At 46.4% G+C, this 12,656-nt stretch overlaps 1 protein-coding gene across 4 annotated transcripts in view; it reads left to right on the top strand.

Moving 5' to 3' along the window:
• KDM4A (lysine demethylase 4A) overlaps positions 1 to 12,656 on the top strand; it is a 55,708-nt gene that overhangs the window by 7,351 nt on the left and 35,701 nt on the right. For all 4 annotated transcript variants that reach the window (NM_001131648.1, XM_009251288.4, XM_009251292.4 and 1 more), the window contains 7 exon segments: positions 3,197 to 3,311; positions 5,773 to 5,966; positions 8,570 to 8,619; positions 9,326 to 9,429; positions 9,830 to 9,967; positions 10,650 to 10,897; positions 11,946 to 12,145. In NM_001131648.1, the coding sequence (NP_001125120.1) occupies positions 3,197 to 3,311; positions 5,773 to 5,966; positions 8,570 to 8,619; positions 9,326 to 9,429; positions 9,830 to 9,967; positions 10,650 to 10,897; positions 11,946 to 12,145 (1,049 nt within the window).

Raw genomic sequence — 12,656 nt, 5'->3', positions numbered from 1 at the left:
GCTGCCCAGTTTGGTCTTGAACTCCTGGGCTCAAGCGATCCTCCTGCGTCAGCCTCCCAAAGTGCTGGGATTATAGGCATGAGCCACTGCATCCGGCTGACACCTGAACTCTTTTTATTTTTATTTTTTGAGACAGAATCTCGCTCTGTCGTCAGGCCAGAGTGCAGTGGCGCGATCTCGGCTCACTGCAACCTCCGCCTCCTGGGTTCAAGCAATTCTCCTGCCTCAGTCTCCTGAGTAGCTGGGATTACAGGCGCCCGCCACCAGGCCTAGCTAATTTTTGTATTTTTAGCAGAGATGGGGTTTCACCATGTTGGCCAGGATGGTCTTGATCTCTTGACCTCGTGATCCACCCGCCTTGGCCTCCCAAAGGGCTGGGATTACAGGTGTGAGCCACTGTGCCCGGCCAACCTTAACTCTTAAAACATCTACCTTGCTGGCCAACCTGCTGACCAATGAGAGAATTTACATAAAGGCATGTTGAAGAAATGTGGGGCTCTGCAGGTGAAAGGCTGTATCCTTCCTGCCATCCTTTTTGTCTGATTTTTGCTACGCATGAGGAGGAAACTCACCTGCCTTCTGTTTCTCACATGGAATTCAACCAGGGGCTTCAGTCTCCTCAGCCTTTCTTCCCTTTTTGTTAACACACTAGGCTTTTTCTTTTCTTTTTTTTTTTTTGAGATGGAGCGTCGCTCTGTCACCCAGGCTGGAGTGCAATGGCGCAATCTTGGCTCATTGCAACCTCCGCCTCCCAGGTTCAAGTGATTTTCCTGCCTCAGCCTCCTGAGTAGCTGGGAGCCCGCCACCACGCCCGGCCATTTTTTTTGTATTTTTAGTAGAGATGGGTTTCACCATATTGGCCAGGCTGGTCTCGCTTTTTCTTCTTTCAGCACACTTGTTTTCCTTTTAAATTAACCAGCCCTATGTCTATTCCTTTCATCCTAATACATAGCAGATTACCTTTAAGGTAAAAACATAACTTTTTTTTTTTTGAGACAGAGTCTCGCTGTGTTGCCCAGGCTGGAGTGCAGTGGCACGATCTCAGCTCACTGAAATCTCTGCCTCCCAGGTTTAAGCGATTCTCCTACCTCAGCCTCCCATGTAGCTGGGATTATAGGTGCCCACCACCACGCCTGGCTAATTTTTTTGTATTTTTAGTAGAGATGGGGTTTCACCATGTTGGTCAGGTTGGTCTCGAACTCCTGGCCTCAAGTGATCAGCCCGCCTTGGCCTCCCAAAGTGCTGGGATTACAGGCATGAGCCACCGTGCCCGACCTAAAAACCTAAATTCATGAAACAGATTAGTTGACAATAGGGGAGTTAATTATATTTCAGAGAGAATGTTAGGTCTCTAAAATTTATTATTCCCTAGGTTGACATTAAAGTGTAAGGCAGTTACTTAGTCAGATTTTTTTTTTTTTTTTTGGAGATAGAGTCTTACTCTGTCACGCGGGCTAGAGTGTAGTGGTGCTATTTAGGCTCACTGCAATCTCCGCCTCCTGGGTTCAAGCAATTCTCCTGCCTCAGCTTCCCAAGTAGCTGGGACTACAGGTGCCCGCCACCCCACCCGGCTAATTTTTTGTATTTGTTGTAGATACAGGGTTTTACCATGTTAGCCAGGATGGTCTTGATCTCCTGACCTCGTGATCCGCCCGCCTCAGCCTCCCAAGTGCTGGGATTACAGGCATGAGCCATTGCTCCTGGCCAGCTCTGCTAATTTTTAAAGTTTTTGTAGAAATAGGATTTTGCCATGTTGCTGGTCTCAAACTCTTGGGCTCAAGTGATCCTCCTGCCTCAGCCTCCCAAAGTGTTGGGATTACAGGCATGAGCCACTGTACTTGGCTGGTTTGAATCTAAAAGAAGTTTTTTGTTTTTTTTTTTTAATTAAATTTTCAATATGAAGCTAAAGAGTATAGATATTTTTAGACTGGGTGCATTGGCTCACTTCTATAATCCCATCACTTTGGGAGGCCGAGGTTGGAGGATCACTCGAGGCCAGGAATTTGAGACCAACCTGGGCAACATTGCAGGACTTCATTTCTACAAAAAATAAAAACACTAACCAGATGTGGTGTACACTTGGCAGTCCTGGCTACTCGGGAGGTTGGGGCAGGAGGATTGCTTGAGCCCAGGAGTTCGAGGCTACAGTAAGCTATGATCACACCACTATGCTCCAGGCTGGGCAGCAGAGCAAGGATCTTGTCTTTTTAAGGTATAGTTTTTTTTTTTTTTGAGACAGAGTTTTACTCTATGGCTGAGGCTGGAGTGCAGTGGCGTTAGCTCAGCTCACTGCAGACTCCTCCTCCTGGGTTTAAGTAATTCTCCTGCCTCAGCCCCTACCCTAAGTAGCTGGGATTACAGGCGTGTGCCACCACGCCCCTCTAATTTTTGTATTTTTAGTAGAGACCAGGTTTCACCATGTTGGCCAGGCTGGTCTAGAACTCCTGACCTCAGGTGATCCGCCCCCGCCACGCCTCCCAAAGTGCTGGGATAACAGGTGTGAGCCACCCCCCTGGCCAAAGTGTAGATATTTTTATGGCTTTATATGTAGATAGGTAGATATAAATATGCGCATATGTGAGTACGTATTTTCCTAATTGGAATATTTGATGTGCAAAAATCTATATTTTTAGAGCTATTTTATATTTTTACTAAAATATTTGTTGTTGTTAGGAGTGATTACTTAGTGAGTGTCAGCCACTGCGTAGGGCGCTTGGGCATATAGCAGGGGTACTTACAAATGAGCCCTCTTGGAGCAGCTTCCTTTTGGCTGGTTCAGGGAGGTGAATGCTGTTGGAAAGCCTCAGCTCTTCACATGCTGCTGGGTTTTGGTTGTCTGTGGATATGTGGGGACCTTGGGTCTTGGTCTGTAAGCCCATTTTCTCCCTGGGTGGCCACCTGAATCTAGCAAGGTGTAGTTTAAGTAAGGTCTCTAGAGAGTTGAGGATGTTGTGCTTGTTAAGGAAGACCGGTTTACATCTGTGTGTACATTACCTTCCTCAGGCTTCCTGGGGCCCAGTGCTCATGGAAGGGACTTTGAGGGACTGACTACGTATTAGAGCCTTGAAGGCCAAGATTATGCCTTGTTCATTTGAAATTCTTGCTGTCACTGGAATAGGGGATTATGTCTTGTAATGTTCATAATGCCTAATAAACCCCTGTAAGTGGTTTACATGTTTCTTTTTACTTTCAAAAGGTACTGTACCCCACGCTATAGTGAGTTTGAAGAGCTCGAGCGGAAATACTGGAAAAATCTTACATTCAATCCTCCAATCTATGGTGCAGATGTGAATGGTACCCTCTATGAAAAGGTGAGGCTCACTGGAAACCCTCTGTGCAGTGTTTTTGTAATTTTGTAATACCTTTTTTTCGGCCCGGCACATAGTAGGCACCTAAAAGCTGTTTGGTGAATGGATGGATGAACAGATGATCTACCCCCAGCTGATGTTGCTGTGCTGGCCTAATTGTGGGCCATTTTGCATGTGACTGAGTTTTATTTCTCCTACTTTACATGTGAATTGGATGATGTGGTGTTCTTTTCAAGGGTTGTTAGCATAGTCGGTGGGTGGTAGCTGATGAGTTCTTGAAAGGGTGGGTTGGCTCTCAGATAATGAAATGAGACAGTGTGGTTTCTGCAGAAAAAAGATGACTGACTAATCTAATGAAAGGGGTATACATTTAAGAAGAGAAATACATTTAGATTTTTCAGAACCCTCAAACAAGATTCTGTGGCAGAAGCTATTTTAACCACTTTTATTGGCTTGAAATCCTGCCTTAAATATGGTGAAAGGGGAGAATATTTGGGAATATCTTCGGATGACTGAAAAACAGTAGGGCATTTCAGGGATTATCACTCATAATTGTTTTCATATTTTAATTTTTTTTTTTTTTTTTGAGATGGAGTTTCGCTTTTGTTGCCTGGGTTGGAGTGCAATGGCGCGATCTCAGCTTACCGCAACCTCCGCCTCCCGGGTTCAAGTGATTCTCCTGCCTCAGCCACCCAAGTAGCTGGGATTATAGGCATGTGCCACCATGCCCGGTTAATTTTATATTTTTTAGTAGAGATGGGGTTTCTCCATGTTGCTCAGGCTGGTCTCAAACTCCCGACCTCAGGTGATCCACCTGCCTCAGCCTCCCAAAATGCTGGAATTACAGGCGTGAGCCACTGCGCTTGGCCCATATTTTAATGTTTTTATCAATTATTGGAAGAGTTAAAAAAATGAATTCCAGGCTGGGCGTGGTGGCTCATGTCTGTAATCCCAGCACTTTGGGAGGCTGAGGCGGATGGATCAGGAGGTCAGGAGATTGAGACCACCCTGGCTGATATGGTGAAACCTCGTCTCTACTAAAAATACAAAAAAAGTAGCCTGCAGTAGCGGGCGCCTGTAGTCCCAGCTACTGTGGAGGCTGAGGCAGGAGAATGGTGTGAACCTGGCGGGAGGCGGAGCTTGCGGTGAGCCGAGATTGCGCCACTGCACTCCAGCCTGGGCGACAGAGCAAGACTCCATCTCAAAAAAAAAAAGAAAAAAAGAATTCCAGTTTTGTTGATAGCAGTTTTTTGGGGGTCAGGGAAAGTCAAGCTTGTAGGGATGAATGGCAGGAAGATGCAGTAAGGATCCGGGATGGAGAACTACAAAAGTCAGGCATAATAATAATCCAGGACCTAGTTATGGGAGATGGGCTCCCAGCTGGCCATTACAACTCAGGAAAAGGATATTGCACATTTTTTATGAAGACACTGCCTGGTGGAAATCAGGGCTAAAAAGCCACAACATTACCATAGTTTTTGGTTTTTTTGTTTTTGAGACAGAGTCTCGCCCTGCCACCCAGGCTAGAGGTTAGTGGTATGATCATAGATTACTGTAACCTCAAACACCTGGGCTCAAGGGATCCTCCTACTTTACCCTCCCAAGTAGCTGAGACTGCAGGCACATGCCACTTCACCTGGCTACTTTTTTTAATTTGTAATTTTTTTGTAGAGACTGGGTCTTGCTTTGTTGCCCAGGATGGTCTTGAACTCCTGGGCTCAAGCAATCCTGCCTTGGCCTCCCAAAGTGTTGAGATTACAGGCGTGAGCCACCACACCTGGCCCACTGTCATAGTTCCCATGTTTTACAATTTTTTTTTGTGGTCATAGAGTTTTTTTTTCTATTTTGACCTAAATTTCTTTAGCATCAGTTCAAACTTTTCCTCTTGGGGTTTAAAACAGGTGACTATTGGCTGGGCGCGGTGGCTCCTGCCTGTAATCCCAGCACTTTGGGAGGCCGAGGCGGGTGGATCACGAGGTCAGGAGTTGAAGACCAGCCTGGCCAAGATGGTGAAACCCCGTCTCTACTAAAAATAGAAAAATTAGTTGGGCGTGGTGGTGGGTGCCTGTAATCCCAGCTGCGCGGGAGGCTGAGGCAGGGAATTGCTTGAGCCCGGGAGGCGGAGGTTGCAGTGAGCCGAGATCATGCCACTGCACTCCAGCCTGAGCAACAGAGCGAGACTCCGTCTCAGAAACAAACAGGTGACTGTCATCTCTTTATTCATCTTTCCTACACTAGTATTCACAAAGTAATATTTGCCCTTTGAAGGTAAATGGTGTCAGTTCCAGTGGTAGCTGTGAAAGTGAATGAGGAGTGCTGTGGTCTTCACATCCATAGTGTTTTGACATTATTCCCAATGTTTGTCAGAGATGACAGCTTACTTGTGACCTACTCTGATTTGTAGGTTCAGAGCCTCGGTTTATATGCAAATATAACTTGCCCTGGACTGTCATTGCCTTTGCAGCATGTTGATGAGTGGAATATTGGCCGGCTGAGAACAATCCTGGACTTGGTGGAAAAGGAGAGTGGGATCACCATTGAGGGTGTGAACACCCCATACCTGTACTTTGGCATGTGGAAGACATCCTTTGCTTGGCACACTGAAGACATGGACCTCTACAGCATCAACTACCTGCACTTTGGAGAACCAAAGTCCTGGTACAGTCTGCCTGCAGTCGGCACCGGGCTTCTATGCTAGAGCACGGGCTCACGTTCAGCGTGCGTGGGAAGCACCTCAGGATTGTGTTAAAGGGCAGACCCTGGTTCAGGCTTGGGGTGACATTCCATGTTTTAAACATACTTCCAAGTGCTAAGATGCTGTTGGAGCTCTGGTGCTCAGACCACCTTTTGAGTAGGGAGGCTTTAGAGAGCAGGGTGCTGGCAGAGTTACCCAAAGACATGGGGCCTCTTCCAGGCTATCCCACTGCTTTCTAATTTTTTTCTGAACAGGCCTGAGGCATTTCTTAGCAGCAGACTTCCAAGACTAGAGTCACTCCCTCAGACGACAGAAAGCTTTCTTTTTGTCATGGAAAAAATATTAATACTTGGGGAGCAGCAGTGTGTGCTTAACACAGGAGGGATTGTGAGGCTATTCAGCATGCTTCCTGTTCTCCAAAGTGTTATTCTTGTTGGTGAGACAAACATTGATTCTCTCTCCTCTCTCTGTGCTGACCCATCGTTGAGTCTCAGCATTTTTTTTTTTTTTTCTATTTTGAGACAGGGTCTCACTCTGTCACCCAGGCTGGAGTGCAGTGGCACCATTATGGCTCACGGCAGCCTTGACCTCCTGGGCTCAAGTGATCCTTCTACTTCAGCCTCCCAAGTAGCTGGGATTACAGGCGTGCACCACTATGCCCGGCTAATTTTTTTCCTTCTTTTTTTTTAGGGTAGAGATGGGGTCTCACTATGTTGCACAGGCTGGTCTCAAACTCCTGGGCTCAAGCAGTCCTCCCACTTCAGCCTTGCAAAGTGCTAGGATTACAGGCATGAGCCACTGTACCCGGCCCATCTCAGCATTTTAGTGAAGGTGCTGCAGATAACAGCAGTGAATAAGATAGATGAGATACCTACCCTCACACAGATAGGAGACTGGTCAGGAGGTAGAAAGTGTGAGAGAATGCTCATACGGTGTGGGGACAGCTCTGAAGGAGAAGAAGTGGGTGCTAAGGTCCACATAAGAAGGATAGATGGGTGGGATTAAAGAAGGCTTCTTTCAAAGAGGTGACAAGTGAGATCCAAAACATGAGAAGGGCATACCCGGGTGGAATGGTGGTGGGCTTAGCAGCTGAGAGACTGAGGGAAGTGTATCCAGGCAGCTGGAACCACAGATGCAGAGCTCCTGGATTAAGACAGCACATGAGGGCCAGGCATGGTGGCTCACACCTGTAATCCCAGCACTTTGGGAAGCCGAGGTGGGTGGATCACCTGAGGTCAGGAGTTGGAGACCAGCCTGGCCACCATGGTGAAACCCGTCTCTACTAAAAATATAAAATTAGCCAGGCATGGTGTGTTTAGGGAGCTAGGGGAAGTCTGCTGTAGTTTGGGTGCTGTGTAAAACGATGAGAAGTGAGTGATGAGGCCGGAGGGGACATCATGGGGCGCATTATGGGGAGTCATGAAAACCATATCCACTTTCGTGTCTTTTTTCAGCATCCTCAGCCATGTTCTTTCTCGGGGTTTTCCTTCCTTTCAAGTGCTTTCCAGTTTCTAATCTTGGGGGAAAGAACCTTTTGAGCCTATGATTATGTCCTAACTACTGTCCTGTTTTTCCTTCCTCAGAAGGCTAGACTTGCAGGATGTGTAAATGTAGCTTTTGTGTCTTCACCATTGTTTACTCCAAAATTCACTGCTCCTGGATTTTTGAATTCTCTTATAAAAGAAGGTTTTCCAGTTATTATATGCATTCTTAGGTCCTCTGAAGTGGGACCTCCAGAGCTTTCTGTATAGGGTTGCCTGATGGATCCCAGAGTCCTTTAGGTGACATTTTTGTCAACTCTCCTCTGTTTTCTTTTATAATGAAGCTGTTTGCAGTGGGAGGATTTGTTGTTACTGTGGAATAATCTTTAGAAGAGATTAAAAAGGTTAAAACAGTTACTGTGAGTTTCAGAATATAAAGTAACAATTTTGCAAAAGTTTAATAGTCCTAGGTGTTCTTTTTTTCTTTTTGTTTTTTAGGAAGAGCAGTTTGTATGGTGTTTAGACACCCTACTGGGTAGAGAGGTAGTTGATTGTTGGGTAATCAGTATATGTAGCTGTTGGGGAGATAAAGGGAAAGTGGGTTCATCAGCAGATACGGGGCTAGGTCTCTTAAGTGTCAGATCCATCTTTCACTTAGTTTTCCATCTTCCTCTAGCCCGCCCCCAGTTAGGCCTTTCAAGCATTTAAAAATACTGAGCATTTTTAAATACTGAGGTTATATAGTGACATCCTTCTTTTTTTTTTTCTTTTAAAAAATGTTATTATATGAACAACATTATAAAGGAGAGTAATATTGTGTACCATAAATCCTGGCTTATGGTGAACACTTAATAAACATCTTATTAAGTGAATGAATATAGAAGAAATAAATCCACTCACCTTCTTTATGGGCTCTTTACTCCTGTGCCCAAACAGTCTAATATTTCATTTTTTCAGATTCCTTTCTACTGCTTGGGAAGTTAAAAAAAAATCTGCTATTTCAAGGTGTTTTGAGAGAGGGAATAAGTCCCTTAGCTTCTGTACCTGTCCTCCGCCCAGCCTCTGATGCTCTCATGTGATTGCAGGTACTCTGTTCCACCTGAGCATGGAAAACGGTTGGAACGCCTCGCCAAAGGTACTGTGTCTCCTCTGTTTGCTGGGTTGGACCCTCCTATGAGCTGTGCTCCTTGCTTTACACTAAAATGTGCATTCCCCATGGTCAGATTCTTGCAGGTCCTGTCGCAGGCCTGCAGACGGGGGTGAGCCACATTGGTTACCTTAAGAGGGCAGAGACAGAGCCTTTTCTTCCTTTGTCCTGATTGTCTGTGCCTCAGTTTTAATGAGCAGGGGTGTTTCTTTGACCAGTGATAATGAACCAGACCTAGTATGACTGGTGTTTCCACTAAAGACCCAAATGTTAAAGAAAAAATTGAACTTTATGCTTTGTTTCTTTTAAGTGGACTTAGATTTGTACGTCTAGAGAACACAGGAAAGCCTGGGTAGATGATACTATAGCTGCATTACTGAAAAAACATCAGGGATACAAGTGACTGGAGAAAAGGTCCTAAATAGTTTCAAAGCTCTATCAGAACAGAGGCAGCTTGGGTGACCTTGGTTTCCCAAACAGGATTTCATTACCCATGTAATGCCCTATATGGGAGTGAGCCTAGAGGCTCATTGCAGAATCTTAGAATTGGTGCGAAGCTATAAGGATCCTCGGAGGTCACACTGGTGATTCATCCTCTTTATCATTCCAATGAGAAGCACAGGTGTGAAGTGACTCCAGGATTGCGGAGCTAGTGTGGAGCACTGTGTTAACCCATACCCTTTCAATTAAATAGGCTTTTTCCCAGGAAGTGCTCAAAGCTGTGAGGCATTTCTCCGCCACAAGATGACCCTGATTTCCCCGTTAATGCTGAAGAAATATGGAATTCCCTTTGACAAGGTGAGCTGATGTTACATGCCAAAGTTCTCAGGCACCACCCTTTCTGGCCTTTGTTTTACAGAGTTTTATTCTAGTTCATCACTATACCAAGAGGGGGCCAAAGCTTAAATAAACTATATAATAACACTTCGATCTAAGAGCATTAAAGGTGGGGCCACTGTAGCTTCCTGGTGCCAGAGGAGAGTCAGATCCCTTTGAACAGTGTTCATTTGGAGGAATGGTTAATTATAGTCATGTCATCTGATATGTCTGGGCTTTGCATTTTATAGAAGACAGCAAGGACCCCTGGGGTTTTATGACTTACCCTTTGTTACTCAGCTAAGTAATAGTGGAGCTCAGAATTCCAGTTCTGTGGACTTCTGCCATTTGAAGCAGCTGCTTCAAGTCTGCTCTTGTTCAGGTGACTCAAGAGGCTGGAGAGTTTATGATCACTTTCCCTTATGGTTACCATGCCGGCTTTAACCATGGTTTTAACTGTGCGGAGTCTACCAATTTTGCTACCCGTCGGTGGATTGAGTATGGCAAGCAAGCTGTGCTGGTAAGTCTGCTTGATTTCTTTCTATAACACCATGACAAAAATGAGCAAATTCTGGTTAGATACATTGGCTGGTGATTAGAATATTTCTTTGAGCTGCTGGAATTCAGAAACAAGCAGCTAGCAATGTGTCAGAGTACTAACATTTTGTGTTCATAAGGAATTTTTAAAAATGTGTTCAGAATTGGGAAGTATAAAATGAGGTTCTTAAGTCCATTAGGCATTAAAACCACATCCACACATGTTAATACTCTTGCCTTATCCATTCCGAGATTTCTCTGTTGAAATTTTTCGGGGTTTCCTTTACTCTAGGGAAGCAGCAGAGTCGGGCCTTTGCCTGATAGTAGCAGACTTGCTTGTGTGTTCCTGTCTTGGACAGGGAACAAGGGCAGGTGGCTCACCATACTGGGGGCCTAAATGCAGAGCCTAACCACCCTCTGTGACCCCGAGTTAGTGCCCAGGTAGATTTGCCCCAGTAGCATGTACTCTCTGCCTTTTTTTTCCCTGCTTCCTTTCATGTTTGAAGGTCCTGCAAGGATAATATGCCCTCAGCCTGTGAACCAAAACAATCTGGTTATAAACCATCTTGCACTTGTTTCCATGTGGAGGGAGGAGCTAGGACGTGGGGGTGAGTTGGAAGCAGCCAGGTATGCTCACCTGGTGCTCTTCTGGTTCCTGCTGACAGTGCTCCTGTAGAAAGGACATGGTGAAGATCTCCATGGATGTGTTTGTGAGGAAGTTCCAGCCAGAAAGGTACAAACTTTGGAAAGCTGGGAAGGACAACACAGTTATTGACCATACTCTGCCCACGCCAGAAGCAGCTGAGTTTCTTAAGGAGAGTGAACTGCCTCCAAGAGCTGGCAATGAGGAGGAGTGCCCAGAGGACGACATGGAAGGGGTGGAGGATGGAGAGGAAGGAGACTTGAAGACAAGGTAACCCAGCGGCCCTTTTGTCCTGGCTGTGAGGGAGGGGTGTCTGGATAGGTCCTGTAATCTGTGGAGAGGCTGTTTCTTGTTTTTTTTTTTTTTTGAGACGGAGTCTCGGTCTGTCGCCCAGGCTGGAGTGCAGTGGTGCGATCTCGGCTCACTGCAAGCTCCGCCTCCCGGGTTCAGGCCATTCTCCTGCCTCAGCCTCCCAAGTAGCTGGGACTACAGGCACCTGCAGCCACGCCTGGCTAATTTTTTGTATTTTTAGTAGAGACAGGGTTTCACTGTGTTAGCCAGGACGGTCTCGATCTCCTGACCTCGTGATCCGCCCACCTCAGCCTCCCAAAGTGCTGAGATTACAGGCGTGAGCCACCCCGCCCGGCCGAGGCTGTTTCTAAGATGCTGTTTGTGCCTTGGTTAAGGGAGTGTTCTGGTAAAGGCTCCAGAAACCTGAGAGCCAGAGCATTCAGGCACTTTCTGAATGAGAGACCTGTAGTGGATGTGTAGTCTGCTGGAGCAAGGCGTCATTTATATGAGGGTCAGGGGCATTTATGTGCGAAGGTCGGGCTCCCTCTGAGCCAGAAAAGTCATGTTTTCTCATCATATCGGAGAGTCTTTTAAAAAGAAGTGTAGTGAGGATGAGACTCAAGGGCATTGGTAATGTCGTGATTTAAGTCTGCAGTGCCATTGGTGGCTGAGCCAGGGGATCTGTGCTGTGAGGAGAATTTATCCTGGGCCATATGGGAAAGGAGGAACTGTTCCTTGGTACCTGCTATATGCCAGGCACTTTGCCAGCTACTCTGCATACCTTTTCTTAATCCTCACAACAAATCTGTTAGGTGGGTGGTAATACCTGTATTTTCCAGATGATGGAACAGGGTCAGAGAGGTGAAGTCCCTTGTCTCAAGTCACAAATAAGAGGTGTCCCTGAGTTTTGAGCCAGGCCTGACAGGCTCTGGCCATTCACTTTGGGTTGTGTGTGGATGTGTATGAATGTGTTTGAGTAAGTGGATGTATATGTGGGCTCTTAAAAGATTTGCCCTCTCCCATGCAGCCTGGCCAAGCACCGAATAGGGACAAAGAGGCACCGAGTTTGTCTTGAAATACCACAGGAGGTGAGTCAGAGTGAGCTCTTCCCCAAGGAGGATCTGAGTTCTGAGCAGTATGAGATGACGGAGTGCCCGGCAGCCCTCGCCCCTGTGAGGCCCACCCATAGCTCTGTGCGGCAAGTTGAGGATGGTCTTACCTTCCCAGGTTAGTTGACTATGGTGTATTTTCCACAACCCTAACTCATATATGTGTCCCGTGTTAGATGCCATATTGAGTGCTGGGTCAGAAATAAAAAAAGCAGAGTGACAGGTCCGTGAGCAGATAGCGTACTTGGAGTGTGAGAAGTGCTTTGGGTAGGGATGTGGTGGACTGGACACGTAGGGAAAAGCTCCTCCCTCTGCCTGGTCAGGGGTCAGGGAAACACTGGAGGTTTTGGTGAAGATGACTCTTACAAGGTAAGTAGGACCTTCCCAGGCAGACAGAGAGAGAGGAGGGATGTAGAAAGGGTGTCCCAGAGGGGAGGAGCAGGGCACAGGCGTGGAGATGGGAAATTTTTTTTTTTTTTTTGTAATGGAGTCTTGCTCTGTCATGCAGGCTGGAGTGCAGTGGCGCAATCTTGGCTCACTGCAACTTCTGCCTCCTGGGTTCAAGTGATTCTCTTGCCTCAGCCTTCCAACTAGCTAGGACTACAGGTGCCCGCCACCATGTCTGGCTA

The sequence above is a fragment of the Pongo abelii genome, chromosome 1, assembly GCF_028885655.2.
Source record: "Pongo abelii isolate AG06213 chromosome 1, NHGRI_mPonAbe1-v2.0_pri, whole genome shotgun sequence".
Taxonomy (NCBI): domain Eukaryota; kingdom Metazoa; phylum Chordata; class Mammalia; order Primates; family Hominidae; genus Pongo; species Pongo abelii.
The sequence above is the reverse complement of the archived record's forward strand: the minus strand, read 5'-3'. Positions and strand labels throughout refer to the sequence as shown.